General features: G+C 43.5%; 1 protein-coding gene across 1 annotated transcript in view; it reads right to left on the reverse strand.

Moving 5' to 3' along the window:
- ACOXL (acyl-CoA oxidase like) overlaps positions 1-21,078 on the reverse strand; it is a 369,695-nt gene that overhangs the window by 38,935 nt on the left and 309,682 nt on the right. The window contains 2 exon segments of the mRNA XM_068564616.1: positions 19,554-19,579; positions 19,582-19,623. Of these exon segments, the coding sequence (XP_068420717.1) occupies positions 19,554-19,579; positions 19,582-19,623 (68 nt within the window).

Here is a 21,078-nt window from a genome sequence, read left to right on the forward strand (position 1 = left end):
ACTGCTCGAAAAGAATTGTTAAGAGTTTTTCAGTCAGAAGAAAAATTATACTAAAAGGAAACTTAGAACATCAGGAATGGAGGAAGAGCAATAGAAATGGTAACTATCTGGGTAAATATGATAGACTTGTCTTCTCTTGAATTCTTTTAAAATGTGTGTAATGACTGAAAACAAAACTTATAATATTGTCTGATGTGGTTTCCTATGTACGGAGATTACTTATAAAATGCCTATGATATACAGAGGGGAGAGGGCAAAAGGAACTCTATGATGGTAAGGTTTCTTCATTCCACTTGAAGAGGTAAAATATTTATTTTAAGCAGACTGTAAAAGTTCAGTACATATATTGTAATCCCTAAAGCATCAACAAAAAAGAAAAAAACTATACAAAGAAATATAGATAATTCAAAATGAAATCCTGAAGAATGCTCAAACAACCCAAAAGAAGGTATGTGCTATAGAATGAATAATGGCCACCAAATGGTATCAGGTCCTAATTCCTGGAACCTGCAAACATCCTAAGGAAAAAGAATCTCTGTGTGTGTGATCAAGTTAAGATTCACAAAATGAAGAGACAATTCTGGATTAACTGGGTGGGCCCTAAATACAATCACATGTATCTTTATAAAATGCAGACAGAGAGAGGGTCCATAGACAGAAGAGGAGGAAGCAATGTGACCACAGAGCCAAATATTAGAGTGAGGTGGCCACAGGTTGAGGAATGCCAGTAGCCACCAGAAGCTGGAAGAAGCAAGGAATGAATTCTCCTCTACAGCCTCTAAGGACAGTGCAATCCTGCTGACACCTTGATTTTGGCCCAATGATACTGATTTCAGACTTCCAGCCTCCAGAACTATGAGAGAATAAATTTCTGTTGTTACAATCCACCAAGTTTGTTGTAATTTGTTATAGCAGCCATAGGAAACTAATTCAACATATAAGAGAAAGTAAAAAATAAGATTGTCCTTATTCACAGACAACATGATTGTTTACATAAAAAAAACACAAGAAATCTGCCAAAAAACTCAAAACCTCTAGAATTAATAGTGAGCTTAGCAAAATCATAGGATACAAGGTCGACATACAACATGTCAATTGTATTTCTAGATATTAACAATGTACCATTAGAAACCAATATTTAAAACAATCTACCCTTTACAGTAGCTCCCCCCAAAATGAAATATTTAGGTATACATTTACAAAAACATGTATATTATCTTTATGCTAAAAACTAAAAATGCTGATGAAAGAAATCAAGGAAGAACTAATAAAGTGGATTGGCAAGGTCAACATAGTATATTTGTCAATTCTCCCCAAATTGATCCATAGATTTTACATATTTCCAATAAATATCTCAGCAGATTTTTTGCTGTTGATAGAGACAAGCTAATTCTAAAATCTATATGAAAAAGCAAAGAAACTAGAATGGCTAAAACAATTTGCAAAAGAAGAAAAAAGCTGGAGGAATTACTCTATTTGATTTTAAGACTTACTATAAAGTTACAGTATTCAAGATAGCATGGCTTTGTCAAGGGATAGACACATAGATCAATGGAACAAAATAGAGAACCCAGAAACAGACCCATGCAAATATGTGTGAATGAGTTTGATAAAGATGCAAAAGGAATTCGATGGAAGAAGGACAGTCTTTTCAACAAATGATGCAGAAACAATTGGATAGCAACAGTCAAAAGATAAATAAACATTGACCTAAACCTCACACCTTATACACAGATTGGTTCAAAATGAATCATAGATCTAAAGGTAAAACACAGAACTCTAAAACTTCTAGAAAAAGATATGGGAGAAAATCTTCATGACCCGGGGTTAAGCATATATTCTTAGATATGACACCAAAAGCACAATCTATAATATAGGAAAGTTGATAAATTGGACTTCATCAAAATTAAAAAAAAAATTTGCTTTGCAAAGGACTTTAAGAGAATGAAAAGACATGCCACAAACTGGGAAAAATATTTGCAAATCACACATCCAAGAAAGAACTTGTACCCAGAATTTATAAAGAACTCTCAAAACTCAACAGTAGGAAAAATTACCTGATTTTAAAATGGGCAAAAGATTTGAACAGACTTCACTAAAGAGGATATACAGATGGCAAAAAGGCACATCAAAAGATTTTCAACATCATTAGGAAACGCAAATTAAAACCAGATGCTATATTCCTACATCCCTATTGGAATGGCCAAAAAAAAAAATACAGACAATACCAAGTGTTGGTGAGGGTGCTGAGCAACTGGATCTCTCATACATCGGGAATGTAGTGTTTCTTACAAAGCTAAATGTACATTTACTATATGACCCAGTAAATCCACTCCTAAGCATTTACCCTAGAGCAGTGGTTCTCAGCTATGGATGACCTTTGCCCCCCAAGAGACATTTGGCAATGACTGAAGACTTTTTGGTGTCATAACTGGAGAAGTTCTACTGACATCTAGTAACTAGAGGCTGGGGATATCGCTAAACACCCTACGAAGTACAGGACAGCACTCCCACAGCAAGGAAGTACTGACCCAAAATGTCAATATTGCCAAGATTGAGAAATTCGCTCTAGAGTAAGAAAACTTGTTTACATGATAACTTGTATATGTATATATATATAGCATCTCTACTCATAATCTTCAAAAACTGAGAACAACTCAAATGCCTTTCACTGGGTGAGTGATTAAACAAATTGTGGTACATCCATACAATGGAATACTACTCAGCAATGAAAAGGTATAACTGTGGATGCATGCAATGACTTAACAGAACCTCAAATACTGAGTGAAGGAAGTCAATATCAAAAGGTTACATATTGTATGATTCCAATGACATAATATCCTCAAAATGACACAACTATAGTGATAGACAACACATCATTGGTTGCCAGAGTTTATCAGAAGGGGAAGAGGATAATTATAAAGTCATACCATAAAGAATAATTATAAAGCCATACCATAAAGGATTATTTTAGGATGGTTAAACTGTTCTGTATCCAGTCTGTGGTGGTACTTACACAATTCTACACATGTGTTGAAATTCATAGAACTACACAGCCCTAAACAAAGTCATTTTGCTGTATAATAATTTAAATATATCATCTTTTATGTCCAGACCTCTTTTTCTTTGTTATGGCAAACTCCAAGCTGAAATGGCTATATTCTCTAATGATTCCCTGTACTGAAATTTTGTCCAAGGACCCCTCCCTGATCTCTTCCCTTTGAAAGTCACCCCTTCCCTTCCTGGGTTCTCACAGCAGTGTGTTTTTCCTTATTACACATTCTGCCTGTTGGTGTAATTATTTGCCCATGTGACTTTCTCCCTGAACACAATGTGATCAGGAAGGCAGGAACTGTGGCTCATGCATCTTGGAATTTCTGCAGCGCCTAGCCCAGTATCAGGGCTTGGTGTGTGCATTTGTAGAACTGAGACCCTTGGTTCCCAGGAGCATAAGCCCACTGGGACCAACAACAGAAAGAGGGGAGGTTGCCTGCAATTTATGCCAGGCAGGCAGCCTGTATCCATGGCCTGAACCGCATAATAAGCAAGGAGATGAAGCAAAAGGACTGAGTTGGACCTCTAGTGTCAGAGAAGATGAACAAAGCTTATTACTTCATGGTAATACCAGCGTGATTTCAGAACAGTTTCCCCCAGCAACAACCTAGTTCTCTCACTGTGATGAAGTGCTCTGCCTTCTGCCTCAGACTTTAGCCACTTGGGATCTGCATTACTGCCTTGCAAAATTGATGGGCAGTGGTACTGTCTCTTAGTTAAGGAATTTCTGCCAGCCTTAGCAAAAAATATTCGTTTTGCAATTTCTAAGGGCGTTCCTTGCAATAGAAAAGTGATTACAAATTGGACCAGACTGGAACAATGCCCATCTTGAATCCGTATAGTTCACCTGCCCAGTCTCCTCCATGCCATCAGCTCCAGGTGTGAGCTCATCAGCTTCCACAGGTGAGGGAGCCTTATTTATATTACACTGGAAAAAGGTTGAGGAGGGGGTAATCAGTTCAGAAAGCACAGCTTTGATCACCCAAGGAAGCTGTTCAGATCAAAGTCTCTTTTTCTTCTAAACTGCCTGAAGATGTTAATTTAATTTTTTTTTTTAATCCAACCTGCTCGATATTTCTTGTGTCTTAAAAGCCTCTCTTCTTGAGAAAGGTGACAAGCAGTGGCAACTGGATCATTCTGGTAGAGCCCAGAGTGCTCTAGCAGAGGAGGGTTAAGGATAAAGGTGATCTTTTCTTTCGGAGTCTCTGGACACTGAAGAGCCTGGGATGGCTCTCTGTCCATCACCACTTTCAGCAGAGGAACCACTTTAGTAAAGTGATGGTGGGCCATGTGCTGGTGTCACAGTGGATCAAAGGCAGAGCATCTGCTAGGGTTAGGGGTGAGAGAGCCAGCCAGACCCAAAGCACATTCTATTTTATGCCTCGTTGGAGACCCCTAGCCATACCTCTATCTTTGCTTTTGCAGATGCCAGAAGGGTAACCCTGAGATATCATTTTGCCAGCATGCTTCGTGTGCTTGGGCAGAGGGGAGGCTGGAGCTCTGCTGCTTCTCAACCCTAAGGGTAGACGGATACTTGGGGGTCACACAGCTGGCTGCAGAATCCAAGCTTTCCTGTGATTGCCACACTCAGGCAAACCAACTCGCTACTACTTTGCAGCGTTGCAGTGCACTGTCGGTTACATGGCCAGTGGGAATGGGAAAATTCAGAAAGTACAGCTTTGCAGGCAGAGAGGAAGCTATTCCGTCTGAGATTTCTTACACAATCCACTACTTAGACTGGCTCAGAACCATACTCCTACAGCCCTCCCTTGGTATCTGCAGGGGGGTTGGTTCCAGGACCCCCGGAGGATACCAAAATCCACAGATGCTCAAGTCCCTTATATAAAATTGAGTAGTACTTGCATAAAACCTATGCACATCCTCCCATATACTTTAAATCATGTCTAGATTACTTATAATACCTAATATAATGTAAATGCTATGCAGCAATAAATAGTTGTAAATATAAGGGAAATGCTATGTAAATCATTGCCAGCATGCCACAAATTCCAGTTTTGCTTTTTGCAACTTTCTGGATTTTCTTTCTGAATATTTTTGATCTGTGATTGATTGAATCTGTGGATGTGGAATCTGTGGGTATGGAAGGCCAACTGTACTTTATGTAGACAGTTTGGGCAACTTGTGGAAAAGCATTCAGCCAGGTTCTTCTCTCTGATTTGTTTTAACCCAGAATTGATCCCACTTCTTCCCACTCCCAGTTCCTCGTCTGTCATTGGCTGTGCAACCATCACCACCATTCACATCCAGAACTTTTTTCATCTTGCAAAACTGAAATTCTGAATCCATTAAATAATAACTTCTCATTCTCCCTTTTCCTTGGTCCCTGGAAAGGGACCATTCTACTTGTCTCTCTGAATATGACTACTCTAGGTACCTCATATAAATGGATCCATACAGTATATGTCTTTTTGTGACTAGTTTATTTCACTTAGCGTGATGTATTCAAGGTTCCTAAATGTAGTAGCCTGGGTCAGAATTTCCTTCCCTTTTTAAGGCTGAATAATATTCTATTGCATGTATATACCATATTTTTTGTTTATTCATTCACCCATCAATGGACACTTGGGTTGCTTCCACGTTTTGGCTGTTGTGATTAGTGCTGCTATGAACATGGGTGTACTATCACCCATTCAAGTCACTGTTTTCAATTCTTTGGATATATGCTCAGAAGTGAAATTGCTGGATCATATGGTAATTCTATGGTTAATATTTTGAGGAATTGCCATACTATTTACCATAGCGGCTGCTCCATTTTGCATTCCCACCAACAGTGCACAAGGGTTCCAATTTCCCCATGTCCTTGCCAACACTTGTTATTTTGGTTTTTGTCGTTGCTGTTTTGATAGCAGCTATCCTAATGGGTGTGAAGTACGATCTCATTGTGGTATTGATTTGTATTTCCCTAATGATTAGTGATGTTGAACATCTTTTCATATGCTTATTGCCCATCTGTAGATCTTTGGAGAAATGTTTATTCAAGCACTTTGCCCATTTTTAACCTGGTTCTTCGGATTTTTGTTGTTAAATTTTGAGTTCTCTATATAGAGATTCTGGATATTAGTCTTTTATCTGTATGTGATTTGTAAATATTTTGTTGCTTTTTTACTGTGTTGAGAGTGTCATTTGATGCACAAAAGTTTTAAATTTTAATGAATTTCAACATGTATAGTTTTTTGTTGTTTATGCCTTTGATGTCATATCCAAGAAATATTGTAAATCCAATATGATGAGGCTTTTCTCCTGTTTTCTTCTGAGAGTTTTATAGTTTTAGCTCTGACATTTAAGTCTTTGGTCTATTTTGAGTTAATTTCTGTATATCATGTTAGATTAACAGTCCAATTTCATTCTTTTGCATGTGGATATCTAGTTTCCCCCATACCATTTGTTGAAAAGACTATTGTTTCCCCATTGAATGATCTTGGTACTCTTGTCAAAAATCATTTGACCAAATATGCAAGGGTTTATTTCTACATTAGTCTATATGTCTGTCTTTAGGCCAGTACCACCCTATTTTGATTGCTGTAGACTTGTAAATTTTCAAATCAGGAAGTGTGAGACCTCTGACTTTTTTCTTCTTTTTCAAAATTGTCTTGTGATGCCATATGAATTTTAGAATGAGTTTTTCTATTTCTGCAAAACAAGTCATGCAATTTTGATAGATTGCACTGAATCTGTAGATAGCTTTAGGTAATACTGACATCTTAAAAATATTAAGTCTTTCAATCCATGAACACAGAATTTCTTTCCATTTATATCTTCCTTAATTTCTTTCAGCAACATTTTTGCTGAAAGTTTTTCACCTCCTTTGTTAATTCCTAAGTATTTAATTCTTTTTGATGCTATTATAAATTGAATTGCTTTCTTCATTTCCTTTTTGGATTGTTTACTGTTCATGTATAGAAATGCAACTGATATCTGCATGTTGATTTTTGTATCCTGCAACTTTGCTGAATTATTCGTTCTAACACTGTGTGTATGTGTGATGTTTTTGTAATCTTTAGGGTTTTCTACATATAAGATCATATCATCTGTGAATAGAGATAGTTTTACTTCTTCCTTTCCAATTTGGATGCCTTTTATTTCTTTTCTTGCCGAATTACTCTGGCTAGGACTTCCAGTATTGTGTTGAATAGAAGTGGTGAAAGCAGACATCTTTGTCTTGTTCCTGACAAAGGAAAAGCTTTCCGTTTTTCACCATTGAGTATAATGTTGTGAGTTTTTTCATATATGGCTTTATAATATTGACATAGTTTCCTGAGTGTTTTTATCATGAAAGGATGCTGAATTTCGTCAAATGCTTCTAATGCATCAATTGAGACGATCATGTTTTTTTTTCTTCATTCTGTTAATGTGATATATCACATAGATAATTTTTTTGTTTGTTGAACCATCCTTGTATTCCAGGAATAAATCTCACTTGGCCATAGTGTATAATCCTTTTAATATGCTGCTCAACTCAGCCTCTAGTATTCTGTTGAGGATCAGCATTTTGTAGTTTTAAGCATACAAATACTATCTATTGTTAGATGTATACCCAAGTACTTACTTTTTTGAGAAATTGTACATGATATTGAGTTTAAAAAATTTTTCCTGTCCAAGTGTTCATTGCTAATACATAGAAATTCAATGAATTTTTGTATGTTGATCTTATATCCTGTGACCTTGCTAAACTCATTTCTTAGTTCTAGGATGTTTGTTTGTTTTGTAGATTCCTTGGGATTTTCTAAATAGACAATGATGTCATATATAAATGGGAACTGTTTTATTTCTTCCTTTCTGACATGAAAGAATATGCTTTTTATTTCCATTTCTTGCCTTATTTCACTAGTTAGAACTTTTAGTATTATACTGAATAAGAATGGTGAGACCAAACATCATTGCTTTATTCCTGATGTTAGGGGGAAAGCATTCCTTGTTTCACCGATACGTATGTTGTTAGCTATAGCAGGGGTCCCCAAACCCCTGTACCGGTCCATGGCCTGTTAGGAACCAGGCTGCGCAGCAGGAAGTGAGTGGCGGGCGAGCAATTGAAGCTTCATCTGTATTTTCAGCTGCTCCCCATCGCGTGCATGACTGCCTGAGCTCCGCCTCCTGTCAGATCAGTGACAGCTTTAGATTCTCATAGGAGCGCGAACCCTACTGTGAACTGCGCATGCGAGGGATCTAGGTTGCGCGCTCCTTATGAGGATCTAATGCCTGGTGATCTGCGGTGGAGCTGAGGTGGTGACGCTAGCGCTGGGAGCAGCTGCGAATACAGATCATCATTAGCAGAGAGGTTTGACGGCACAGAGACCATAATAAATCAGTTGCTTGCAGACTGATATCAAAACCCTAACAGTGGGACTTCCCTGGTGGTGCAGTGGTTAAGAATCCGCCTGCCAATGCAGGGGACACGGGTTCAAGCCCTGGTCCAGGAAGATCCTACAAGCCGTGGAGCCACTAAGCCCGCGCGCCACAACTACTGAGCCTGCACTCTGGAGCCCACGTGCTGCAGCTACTGAAGCCCTGCTCCCCCAGAGCCCGTGCTCCACAACAAAAGAAGCCACCGCAATGAGAAGCCCATGCACTGCCACGAAGAGTAGCCCCCGCTCGCCACAACTAGAGAAAGCCCACGCGCAGCAGTGAAGACCCCGAGCAGCCAAAAATAAATAAAATAAATAAATAAATTTATATTAAAAAAAAACCCTATCAGTGAGTGGCAAGTGACAATTAAGCTGCATCTTACAGAGTAGACGGGACATAAGCAACACACGTTGGGTGTCACTGTCTCCCATCACCCCCAGATGGGACCATCTAGTTGCAGGAAAACAAGCTCAGGGCTCCCACTGATTCTACATTATGGTGAGTTGTATAATTATTTTATTATATATTACAATGTAATAATAATAGAAATAAAGTGCACAATAATGTAATGTGCTTGAATCATCCTGAAACCATCCCTCCCCCCACTGGCCCTGGTCTGTGGAAAAATTGTCTTCCACAAAACCAGTCCCTGGTGCCAAACAAGGCTGGGGACCACTGAGCTATAGGATTTTTGCAGATGCTCTTTACCAAGTTGAGGAGGTTTCACTCTCTTCCTGTTTGTCTGAGAGTTATCACAAATGGGTGTTGCATTTTGTCAAATGCTTTTTCTGGTACCAACTGATATGATCATGTGATTTTTTTTTTTTTGTCTTTTGCCTATTAATAACTAAATTGAATGATTTTAGGAAATTGAACCAGTCTTGCATCCTTGGAGCAAACCACACTTGGTCATGGTATATAATTTTTTTAATATATTGCTGAATTCTAGTTCCTAATATTTTGTTAGAAACTTTTGTGTCTATATTCATAAGGGATATGGGTCCGTACTTTTCCTTTTTTGTCCTGTTTTTGTCTGGTGTGATATTAGGTCAACACTAGCTTCATGAAATGAATGTATTTCCTCCTCTTGCACTATCTGGAAGAGATTCTGTAGAATTATTAATTCTTATTTAAATGTTTAGTAGAGCTCTCCAGTGAATTCTGGAGACTGGTGTTTTCTTTTTCTAGCATTTTAAATATAAATTCAATTTCCATAACAGTTATAGGGCTATTCAAATTGTCTATTTCATATTGAGTATGGTGATTTGTGTTTTTGAGGAATTGGTCCATTTCATCTAAGTTGTCCAATTCATGTGTGTAGAATTTTCTCAGTAATCCTTTATTATCATTTTGATGTCTGCAGGGTGTTTACCGATATCATCTATTTAATTCCTGATGTTAGTGACTTGTGTCTTTTCTTTGTTAGACTTTTAAAGGGTTATCAACTTTGATTTTTTTCAAAGATCCAACTCTTTGCCTCATTATTTTTCTCTATTTTTTTTTCCTGTTTTCAATTTCATTGATTCCTGCTCTTATCTTTATTATTTCTTTCCTTCTGCTGTCTTTGGGTTTATTTTGCTCTCAATTTTTTAGGTTCTTGAGGTGGTAGCTTAGATGATTGATTTGAGACTTTTCTTCTGTTTCATGTAAGCTATAAGTTCCCCTCTCAGCACTGTTTTAGCTGTGTTCCACAAATTTGATTATATTTTCATTTTCATCCAGTTCAATCCTGCTGTTGACTCCATCCACCGAGATTTTTATTTCAGTTATTGTATTTTTCAGTTCTAATATTTCTATCTGGTTGCTTGCATTTACTATTTCTTTGCTGAGACTATTTATTTGATGAGGCTTTCTATTCTTTTGTTTCAAGCACATTTGTAGTCACTCATGAAAACATTTTTATGATGTCTGTTTCAAGAACACATCAAGTTGTCTCATCCCCATTCTGTCCTTTTCACAGTCCTAGAAGAGACAGAGATGGAAAGATTTTCCCAAAGGCAAAAACATTCCATCAGGAGACTCCGAGAAGAAGCAGGAATCAACTGACTGGTACCTTCATGCTGGCCATTTTCCTGACATTTATTCCCAAACTAAGTTTCTCCCTCCTTCCTCCCTTTCTCCTCCCCCTCCTTACCTCTTTTGAGAGCTGACTGTGTGCCAGGCATCTTACGGGGTCCTAGGAGAGGAAGGGGGGTAGAGCTAACTAATTTTTTTTCTTTTTTCCTCTCTCAAAGTTGATAACCATGGTGTGTGTGCGCGCACGTGTGTGTGTGTGTGTGTGTGTGTGTTTCAGTAGAGTTTTGAATATAAAATTAACCCAGAAGAGATCAGCTAAAATTCAGTAAGGGCAAGAGGAAGAGTTGGGCAGGTCCAGGGAGCAGAAATCATCAAATCTCATAACATTTCCAGTTTTCAATCAGGGCACAAATGTGCTTGGTTGCAGTCAGGGGCTGCTGCCTGGGTGTGAGTGCTGAGCTTTGCCTCCTTTCTCAGCCCCATTCAGCATGAGCCCCCATATAACTTTAGTGCTAATGTCCCCTTCACTGTGTTCTGGAAAAGCCACTTGGTAATTCTGTTAATGTCTAGTAGCCCAGACTCATAGCACTGAAACGCCCTGATGGAATTTCTCCATATTCTGGGTAAGTCCCTCAAGAGAATTCTCCTGGGCACTTCAGCATCTTGACCTCTTTATTTAAATGGCAAAACGACAAGTTTGGGGCCTGGCCCTGTTTTCTCCTCCCACTAACTCTAGTTCCCTAGGGCCAAATTTTGCTCTTATTTTCCTACAGATGGCTTTCACCAAATTCTTCTAATTTTTTTATTTGTCTCCAGCGGTTTCCTCTCTTACTTTCGGCCCTGTCTTCTAGAACAGCCTGAAATGAAATCTGCCCCTTGAGCTGTGCACAGAAGACATGGAGGGGAGAGTGTTCAGGCAAGAACCTCTTTCACATGTCCCAGGACAGGCTTGCAGGACCAAGAATCCTCAGAGGGTGATGATCTCCACACTTGGGGAAGCGTGCTGCCGTTCTGAACATGGGATTTCTGCTCTCCAGCTGGTTCTCCACTTAGATGTCGATCTAGATGCTTGATAAAGAAGTGTCAAGGGCAGAGCAGGTGTCGTGTTTCACATACTGCTCCATTCGTCCGTGCGATCATATGCTCCTCTTAGGTAATCAGGCACGCGTAGAGCTTGCACATGATGGCGCTTGGCCTGGAAAGCCATTGGTCCATTTCCCCTGTGAGGAGAGGTGTGTGGAGGAGGTGGGCAAAGTACAGAATGTCAGACAGCAAAGCATGCCCTCTTGCTGCAGGACAGGAAATCCTTCTGCCCTTCTCCTCCTAATCCCCTACCCCTTGCCTCACTCTGTATCTCTGGCCCCTGGTCTGGAGACTGTGCTCACAGAACAATTCTAGGGCAACTGTTAGCTGATGATGGCTTCTGCTGCATTCCCTCTCAGAGATACCCGACACTGACATTAACCTCTGGAGGTTAGGGTAGCCTTCCAAGCCAAAGGAAGGAATACTGAATGCTGGAATTTCAAGATAGCTATAGCACACTGGGGAAACGTGCATGGCCAACAAGAATGGAAGCTTCTGGAGACCTCTCCCCTGAAAAGGCAGCTGTCTAGGTCCCCTACTGTGGCAGCCAGCTCGCAAGACATGCATCAGTGCACCCGAAACACTCTATAATTGGAAAACTCAGAACACAACTTCTCACACTGACTCCACCAGTAAGCACGGTGGAACCCACACAGTTGGTTAAATTTAATTTCCTGCAGAAACTTAGCACAAATGCCACCTCCTCTGGCAAGTCTTTTCTAAACCCATGCTGAGTTGGGCACCCCAGCTGAGTGCTTTGTTAACACCCCCAATTTCCTCCGTCTCAGCACGTAACCCACTCCAACATGCTTGCTTATTGGGGTCTCATCTATTAGTCAGGGAATTGAGGGTGAGGGTCTTACTGATATTAGCACCTGCAGTGCCTGGCACATAATAGCCACTCACAGATGTTTCTGAAGAGGGGTTGTGGTAGGTATGTGAAGACAGTCAACAAAATAACCCTTCTGTTGACCTATCGGGGAGCCTGAAATTCCAACCATTGGATATTTATTTCTTTGAGTTAAAAAGTTACTCCTATGCACCAAAGATTCCTTTCCAAAATTAAAGTTTCATCAGGAGAGATAACTGTCATTGAGATTTGGGTGGGGGTTGGTTTGAGATGAGCCCTGCAGAGCCTTGGCATGAGCTTGAACTTGAGGGGAGAGAACCAGGAATGAAGGGAAGCAGGCATTCCAGGGCCTCAATGGCACAGAGGTACAGGAATGAGGGAAAACCATTTATGGCTGTAACACTACGTCTGAAATTTGATTTCTTTGTCACTTGTAGCTCTTTTCCCTTATTAAATCTATATATTCTAAAAAGCCCGAAATATATTCTTCAAACGAACCAGGTACTAGAAAAACATCACCTGGCCCATAACGGGTCCTCAGTGAATATGGCAGAACAGCTGCCTTGGAACACCGTCAGCCACAGGCTCACTTCCTTCTGTGTGGCTCTGGCTCGCAAGGAGCAGAGAGGGTAGCAGGAAAAGAACAGGGGAAAAGGATGGGCTTTCACCACCGCAGACCCCGCTACCCTTAATGATCTGGGCTCCAGGAATTCGGAGCAGGGGCTGACACTATTCATGCTGGACTGGGTTTGGAAATGCAGTCAAGCCCCAGGTAGGAACCTTTTTCTTCTGTGTGGGAAGCCTGAGCCCATGACTGGCTGCAGATGCCCGAGCAGGGGCTGCAGGCATGTGTGGTGCACACACAGGATGTTTGCTCCTGCTTCCTGCCCTGGGGCCCAGGACACTCTCAAAGGCAAGGGGCCACGATGGGGTCCTCGGGTGGGAAAAGGGCCACCAACAGAAAGGAGGACATCACAGTTTTCCCTGCACTCAGTGGGAGGTGCTTGCAATTAACTTTTGGCTGCCGGGTTTGGTGCTTAAACCAGCTGCTACCTACACATGCTGAGAAAAGGAAGAAAGAGCAGTTAGAATGCAGGAAAAAGGGAAAAACCCCATCTCGCCCACTTGACAGGCTCCAACTGCCTCTGCCAGCCGCTTGTGAGGTGGGGACAGTCCCCTGCAGACGCCCTGCCCCTATGCTGGGGTTGCCGTGGTGAGCGCCGCGTCGGGGCTGGAGGGGCAGAGGCCTTCTCTAAAGCACAAAGGCAGACAAAGGCCCTGCAAGGATGAGTGGCCGTTCCCCAAACGGAATGCTGCTCCCTGGGCCGAGTCACACGGAGGGAGTGAGCCGGGTGAGGCAAACTGTGGGAGGAGCCAAGCAGAAAGAACCTTTGTGACAATGACAACTTAAGGAACCCTAGATAACCAGCTTGCTGGGGTGTTTCTAAACCTTCGAGGGGAGGTGCATCAGTGGAGCAGTCATGTGGAAAATTCCCTTTCTCCTCAAGGCTCTGCCGGTCCCACGTTCAGGTAAAGTCATCGTTTTCTTGTGAAAACCCTCCTTCCTAACAGACCAGGATTCCATCAGGCTAGGAGAAAAGGCCCGTTTCTGGGAAGAAGTTGTATTTTGTAAACCTGGGGGACTGAAGGGTTGGGCCATGTCACTCGCTCAGGGACTTGGAGTTTCAGGAAAGACTCATGTGTCTGATTTCCTAGAACGTCATTAGACAGAGAAAAAGCTCCATCTAGCCAGACCACAGTGGTGAGGGGACGTGTGCGAGGGAGGCTTGGCATCCTTCCCTCCATATCTGCCCAGTTTCCCCTGTGCATTTGGGGGCAGTGTGAACGCTTGGCGGTTGGTAAGAAATGCTAAGGAAGCTTCCAGCAGCACTCCAGCCTCCGGTCAGTGGAGCCTTCCTGGGGAACTGCCTCTGTAGGTTTTCTTGACCTGGGCCCCAGCGCCCTGCGACTGTGCCAGCCACTCCGACGGGCCCCTGCGCGTGCCAGCTGGACACACAGCAGGTACTCAAACTGCTCCGCTTGTGTCCTCAGACCAAGGTATCATCCTCTTCGCCCCAGACAGTCTGCCCTTCTGCCAATCAAATGGAGAATGGCCAGAGCATCACTGCTGCTGCTGGTGTGACAGCCCTGCCGAAGGTCTGCGATCTGGGGAGGAGAGATTCAAGTGGTTCTGTTTATTCTTGAGCAGGCAGCTTGGCTCTTGTTACCATTTTCTATAGTCGATGTGATGTGATATCGGATCTCACCTACGGAAAAGCCGACCTTGAACTTTACATGGTGCCTCCAGCCAGAGCACTTAGGCAGAGTGGCCTAGCCAGGACCGCGCTGGGGGCTGCAGTGTGGGGAACATTCCAGGCACTCGCTCAGCATCCCTGGTGTGGAAAAGCCTTGCTCTGAGCCAACCCTCCAGTTATAGCAGGTCAGCAGAAGCTCCTTCAACTGGCTTTTGTGCCCTGGCCTGGGGGAAGCAGCACGGATCAGGAATGGCCACTTTCCCCAGAACATCCTACTTGCTTTTCCAAGGAAGGCAGGGAGACCCAGCCGGTGATGACCTCAGGATGTGTTTGTCCCGGTGAGGATCCTTGTTGGGCTGCTGTCTCACACCCAAACTGGAAAGACCGCTGCCAGTTGTGTAAGTAACTCCCCAGAGAACAGACTGAGGAACTGTGCTCATTTCTATTTGATTTAGAAAATGATGGTCCGAATGCAGATTGGCACCAAGGGGCCTGTCTTATGACTAATTTCCATCACTGAAAAGAGGGCCCAATTTTTAAGAGGAGACAATCCTGGGAGGCAGGCAGGGAACAGCAGGACCGAACGCTGAGAGCAAAGCTTGATAGGCAAGGTAGAGCCATTTGATTGAGGAAGGGGTTTTGGACTTGACTCAAAAATAGGCTAACCAGATGCCTGGGTTTGCCTGGGACAGTCATGGTTTATGCCTGTCACCCAAGCTTAATTTTTAATGGTGCCCCCTTTCACTCTCAAAAAAAAAAAAAAAAAAGAAGTCCAGGTTTCTGGACTTCTGTCATCTCCCTATTTCAAAGGATAGAGAGACTTAGGGCTGGAAATTTATCCAGGGAGGGACACGTAGGACACGGGGCTCTGAGAAGGTTCATTTGGCTGAGCCCGAAGGAGAGAGACAAGCAGTTGGAAGACCAGGCTGACTCATTCTGAAGCATGTTTAGAATCGCAGGCTTGTTGGCAATGTCCAGGCACAGATTCACAGAGTGTAGATGCTGGATGGGTCTCTGGAGTCATCTAATTCTCTTCCTCTTTTGCCAGAAGAGGACACTGGGCTAAAAGAGGTCAAAGTGACCTGCCCAAGGTCACACGCTGCATCCTGGCAGAGCGGAGATCAGACTTGCCCCCAGTGGACCAAGCCCAGGTGCTCTGCTCTGGAACAGAGGAAAGGGGTGACTCTGAAACATGCTGCCAGGGGAACAGACGCACTGGCTCTGGAGTGGCAGTCCCAGCACAGGGTCATGGACTGTCCCATGGCTCTGAGGCTGAGGAGGGAGGACAGAGACCGTAGACAGGTGAGGTTCAGACCTGCTGAGTGAGCCTGGATGTGGAGCTGGAGCTTAGGTGAGATCCAGAGCCACAGTGGAGTGGAGGGCAGAGCAGAGGCATAAACGGGCTCTGCAGGGTAGTGACAGCAAGGACCGAAGAGATTAATCGGCAAGTAGAACTAAGAACGAGTGAAGGAATAGGTAAGTATGGCGATGGAAAGTGAATGGGGTCATAAGTCATTTACGGAATCTAAATCTTTTCTGTGGTTCAAATCGTAGTGAAATCTCCCTGAGAGGCAAACCCTAATGACAGTTGTCCTACCTCTTGGCATCTTTTCCCAGCCCCTTAGCAGGGCCACAGTGGTGGGGAAATCCTAAGTCATCGACAGCCTTGACCTCTGCTTGGTATTTGGGGAAACTGAGTCACAGAGAAGCCAGCTCCCTCCTGCCTTACGGTAGTCTCAGCAAATAGGGTGTGATTCACAGCAAGCCACGAGCATGATTCCACACGCCAGCCACAGCAGTGCACCTGAGGCTTCGTCAGTCTTACCTCCCGTGTGGCTCTGGCCGAGGTGGTGGGTTTTCTGTGAATCTGCTCATCTGGGAGGAGTCCAGGAAGAAGCCCAGCCTGAGGGTCCAGAGGCTTTGTGGTCACAGCTCAGCTGCCCGACAGCTAGCGGTGCCGTGGCAGAGGGCCACGTCTCCTCCCTGCCCTGCTCTTCCTGGTTGTCACGTGAAGGCTCTGGCCTCTGCCATCTCCAAAACCTCACACTCTGGCTTTGTTTTTCCAGGGGTGTCGGACGTTGGCTCGACTGCTGTGTGTTCATCTTTTGCATCTTCCCTGCAGTCTGTGTCTAGAGCACTCTCACAGGTCATGAAGTTTCTGTCCTTAAGTCTCAATTATCTGGGACAGTATAGGGATGCAATGGCATGCATGCAAAATATTGTTTTTTAAAACATCATATTCAACACCAATCTGCATTCTTTTTTCTTTTTGCCTGCAACAACTGTTCACTCAACAAGGTGGAGTTAAATATTTAAGCTGGCTGCAGAGAATCTAGGAAGTGAATAGCTCTCTCGAGTAAACATAAACTTGACCACAGGCTGACTGTAGTCAGAACGACCTACTGTCACCCTGAGCAAGTTCTCCCACAGAACGATCTACAAAAATCCTGTACACCACTGTCACGCCCACATGATGCTCTCTGATATGTGACATTAAAAAACCTCAATCTCCTGAGAAAAAAATCATAAAATAGTTTCAGTATATATGAACTGAGCACACGTTTTTGTTGAGTGAAACTTCTTTGATGATGCCAGTTCAAATATCTTCAGATATTGAGAAAACACCCACAGACATCACCCTCGGTTGCGACAGTCACACAGTCTGCAGAGACCAACAGGGAAGATGTAAAATACTGAATGCCACTGGACATCATTCCGGGACACCTTGGGCTATCTGAACCCTCTCCCACTCCCAACTGTTAGTTTCTTCTTCTTCTTCTTTTTTTTTTAAATTTATTTTTGGGTGCATTGGGTCTTCATTGCTGCACGCGGGCTTTCCCTAGTTGCGGCGAGCAGGGGCTACTCTTTGTTGCAGTGCGCGGGCTTCTCACTGAAGTGGCTTCTCTTGTTGCAGAGCACAGGCTCTAGGTGTGCGGGTTTCAGTAGTTGTGGCTCGCGGGTTCAGTAGTTGTGGCTCGCGGGCTGTAGAGCGCAGGCTCAGTAGTTGTGGCGCATGGACTTAGTTGCTCCGCGACATGTGGGATCTTGCCGGCACAGGGCTCAAACCCGTGTCCCCTGCATTGGCAGGCAGATTCTTAACCACTGCGCCACCGGGGAAGCCTCTTCTTTTTTTAAATTAATATTTATTGGAGTATAGTTGAATTATAATGTTGTGTTAGTTTTAGGTGTACAACAAAGTGAATCAGTTATACCTATACACATATCCAGTCTTTTTTAGATTCTTTTCCTATATAGGTCATTACAGAGTATTCAACTGTTAGTTTCTAACCAAATGTTCCCAAGAAGCCAGCCTGGGGCAACGTGTGCGTGGCAGGGGGTGAGAAAGTAAGAGAAGGAAGAGGCTTTGGGTGGCATCTCTTTCTACCCTCTCCCTATGGATGTGAAGAGAGTGGCTGTGGTATCCCGTCGTGGAGGCCATGGGGACAGCTAGGAGTGGGTCTGGAGGTCTGCTCTCCTGGCGCCAGGCTCTGTGCTGTGCCCTCTCTACCCCAGGCTGCCTCTGGGATGCCCAGGTAATCTCCATGCAGCGCTCACCAGCAGGACCAAGCAACACATAGGAGTTGGTTCAGCCCACAGAGGCATGGAGAAGGGAACACGGAGAGATGAACAAGAGGAGAGAAGCAAGAAGGAGGAGATGGCAGGAGAAAATGCTGGACAGAATAGGAAGGAAGGGCCAAAGGCACTGTGTCCTCGTCACCTTGACTAGCGACAGTAGCCAAGAGCTACTGCAAGGTCACAGTGCCACTGCCTGTACCTGGAAGGGAAGGTCCTGGGGGAATGAGAGCTTAGGGTGGAAAACCTCAAAATACCGAGCAAAGTTTCTGTGCCTGAATGGGTGCCATTCAAAGTCAGTGTATTGGAAGACCCAGGACCCTGATGGACCACGTTTCCCGGGCAAACCCAATGTTTGGTATCAGCACTTCTGTGTTATAAAATCAACATCACTGAAAGCTTTAAAAAAAGACAGACTGAAAATATCACATCTTAGGCAAATGAGTTGAAAATCCCTTCTAGTGACGCCCTATATTTTCCACCCATTTCTAAAGTCAGAGAACACCTGGTATGGTATTTAGGTAAAGAAATGCAATTCCTGGTACACGCGGTTTCCTGACAGCACAGAACTGAAATGACGTCACGGAAATGCAGATGCCTCTAGGTCAGTCTGAGGACAGTTTCTAGGTGAAAACATGAGTCTCAGCCATTGGTGGAAAAGTGTGTCTACTTTTATGATCTGCTGGTACCTACTGCTTTCTGCCTTCAAAGACTAAGTTTCAATTAAATGCAGGCAGGCTGCTGGACAGGCTTTTCCACACTTTTGGCTCACCAAGATGTACAACTGAAATGTAGGTTAGACCGCACCTGTGCTCTTTTGTCATTTGGAAGGAAAGAAAACGATGGTCACCAAGAAGAAAAGAAGTTTGTCTCCCACTCAAGGGCGAGGAAGCTATGACATAAGATGCCCCTTCCAGTGGTTCACATGAACAGTCTCATTTGTGAAGCTTTCCCCACGGTGACGAAAGATGTGGCAGACACAGAACGTATGGGATCCTTTGTCTTAATTAAAAAGTATGGTGAGAGTCATAGAATTTGGCCAAGCCTCATAAATCTGCTCAAAGAATCAAGGCTCTGTCAGATAAGCTTAAATAGAACCAACTGAGCCCCCTGGAGAATTGAATACATTCCCCGCTAGTGGTTGACACCCACTTTCCTGTCACTTTGCTGCACTCTGAGGACGGCGGCTGTGCTCATTAACCAGCAACCCTCCTACCCACCGATGACAACTTTATCCCCAAGGAGCACAAAATTCAGGGATGATAAATTTACTCCTGCTGGTAAAAGTGAAACTCTCCTCAGGGCAATAAAAATGCTGTGAGCCTTTAAGGCAATCAGTGCTTTCTGTGATAACATACCTTCTTTAACAAAGCCTGGTCCTCTTTTCAGGACATCTCCTCACGGCCAGGGAGAACCGCTCTAAAGTAACTGGAAAGGAAGAAAGAGAAAGTGAATGGCATCCCTTTGGACACTTTGGACACTTTGGACCCTGTATGGAGGAGGACATCGTGGTGATAACAGATAGAGGTGGCGTGCTACAGTCTTTCCTTGGTGATAGGTTCAAGGGGGACAGAGCCCGCCTCGGGGAGGTGGGAGCAGGGCCAGCACAGTCACTTCACCCTTGTCAGCCGGGATGATTACATCAGAGTACACGGCCGTGACCATCAGCAAAGCTCCATCCTAAAATGGTACAAATGAGCTTATTTATGAAACAGAAATAGAGTCACAGATGTATTACAGAAAACAAATTTATGGTTACGGGGGGGCGGGGAAGGGGGAGGGGGAGGGATACATTGGGAGATTGGGATGGACATATACACACTGCTGTATATAAAATAGATGACTAATAAGAACCTACTGTATAGCACAGGGAACTCTTCTCAATACTCTGTAATGATCTATATGGGAAGAGAATCTAAAAAAGAGTGGATATATGTATATGTATAACTGATTCACTTTGCTGTACACCTGAAACTAGCACAACATTGTAAATCATCTATACTCCAATAAAAAATAAGTTAATAAAATTTTAAAAATAAAAAATACACCGCCGGGAGGTCCTGGGTTCAGCCACCATATGGCCCGTCCTCTCCCCCATGACCACACTGCCTGTTAATGTCCTGTGACCACCGTCTAGAGGACTCCGCCTGCCTTTGTAAATTTGGCGGTGCTACATTTTCTCTCTCAAGTCTCCATCGTGATTCCCACGGTGTTAAGTCTTCTCTGGGTATGAATGATGGCGGCCCAGTGTCGACTCAAGCAAACCCAACAAGTCCCCCAAATATGTCAAGTCGCATTTCCCCTACCATCTTTCTCCAACAGGACGGTGGAGAGAAACCAAGAAGGTCTGCAAAAGAGATTAATCATCCATTTTAATTGGCCATGAAAGCTCTAGTAATATTAACCGAGACAATTTACACAAATTACACTCCCCTTCTCTATGCTGGTGGCCCAGCTCTCACGCAAGGCCCATTCTCGTGAGCACGCTTTTCAGTGTACATAAGCACGAAACCACAACTGTGTCCCATGCATGCTGCTTTGACTGTATTGTTTCATTCTCGAAAATGCTCCCATGATTCTCTGCCACCCTCAGATTTAAATCCACTTCTTTCGACAGGCATTAAGGCTTTAACTGAGTGACCCCGTGTAGATGAGCCTCTTATTTCCAGACTCAAAGTTGCATTCACTCTTTACCTGTCGTCACCCTTCACTGCCGTCTGCTGGGCAATCTCACCTCCTGCCTTTGAGGGCAGCATAGCTCAACCACCCATCCAATGACTCAAAGCCACTGGCCATCCCCTGGGTCCAGCCCATTTTCCACAATGGAATATTACTCAGCCATAAAAAGAATGAAATACTGCCATTTGCAGCAACATGCATGGA

This window comes from Eschrichtius robustus, chromosome 15, assembly GCF_028021215.1.
Source record: "Eschrichtius robustus isolate mEscRob2 chromosome 15, mEscRob2.pri, whole genome shotgun sequence".
Lineage (NCBI taxonomy): Eukaryota > Metazoa > Chordata > Mammalia > Artiodactyla > Eschrichtiidae > Eschrichtius > Eschrichtius robustus.